The 740-nt window shown below is 51.2% G+C and overlaps 1 protein-coding gene across 3 annotated transcripts in view; it reads right to left on the bottom strand.

Moving 5' to 3' along the window:
- Positions 1 to 740, bottom strand: part of vta1 (vesicle (multivesicular body) trafficking 1) — a 65,297-nt gene that overhangs the window by 49,463 nt on the left and 15,094 nt on the right. For all 3 annotated transcript variants that reach the window (XM_023411085.2, XM_023411086.2, XM_023411084.2), the window contains exon 2: positions 93 to 187. In XM_023411085.2, the coding sequence (XP_023266853.1) occupies positions 93 to 187 (95 nt within the window). The remainder of the gene's footprint in view (positions 1 to 92; positions 188 to 740) is intronic.

Raw genomic sequence — 740 nt, 5'->3', positions numbered from 1 at the left:
CCCCACCTGCACACCCTCCCCCAAGAAGCCAGTACAGGATCCCACACAGGAAGAAACAGGACTGATGTAGGTTAGTAGTGGGAGTAACTTACCGACTCCAGCTGGTCCATGAGTTTGACCAGGAACTTTCGGCACTCTGGTGTTTTACTGTCCAGCTTCATGCCCGTCTGCATAGCAAAGAGCCGACCTGCGGGGGGTGAAAGGTGATGAGGATTAGACGTCTTTTTACTGCTCAGTAAAGTCCATTCCTCCACAGCCTCGTTCAAACGACCGGCCAAGTCGTGTGGAAGACTCATTACACTAGTTCTGATGAATTTTTCACAACAGGACGAGCGGCTTCTCGACAAGCCGCGGGAGTTTCCTCCTCCTCTGCAACAGATCAAAACACGCAGACACACAGACACACACGCACACGAACGCACACACACACGCACACACACGCACACACACACACACAACACCAGGTGGAAAGGTCCAAAACATCTCCACCTGAGCCAGGGACAGGCCTCGTCGTACAGAGAGGATTCAACTCCCACAATCTCTCATCTGTCAATTAGCTCTGTGGACAGATTCTTCCCTTCACATGATTTAGCACCTGAAGCCCTCAGGGTAGACGCCTGGAGCAGCCACAGGAATGAACACATGACCATTCACTTTGCAAATATTCCAGTTTGTCAGTGTTTGCAACATTCAGTCTCTTGTCTGTGTTACCAACTCTAAAAGGCTGTGGGAGGGAGGGG

Source organism: Seriola lalandi, unplaced genomic scaffold (assembly GCF_002814215.2).
Source record: "Seriola lalandi dorsalis isolate HSWRI2012SDOR001 ecotype SW California unplaced genomic scaffold, Sedor1 jcf7180002054448, whole genome shotgun sequence".
Classification (NCBI taxonomy): Eukaryota; Metazoa; Chordata; class Actinopteri; order Carangiformes; family Carangidae; genus Seriola; species Seriola lalandi.
This window is presented reverse-complemented; position numbering and strand designations above follow the sequence as displayed.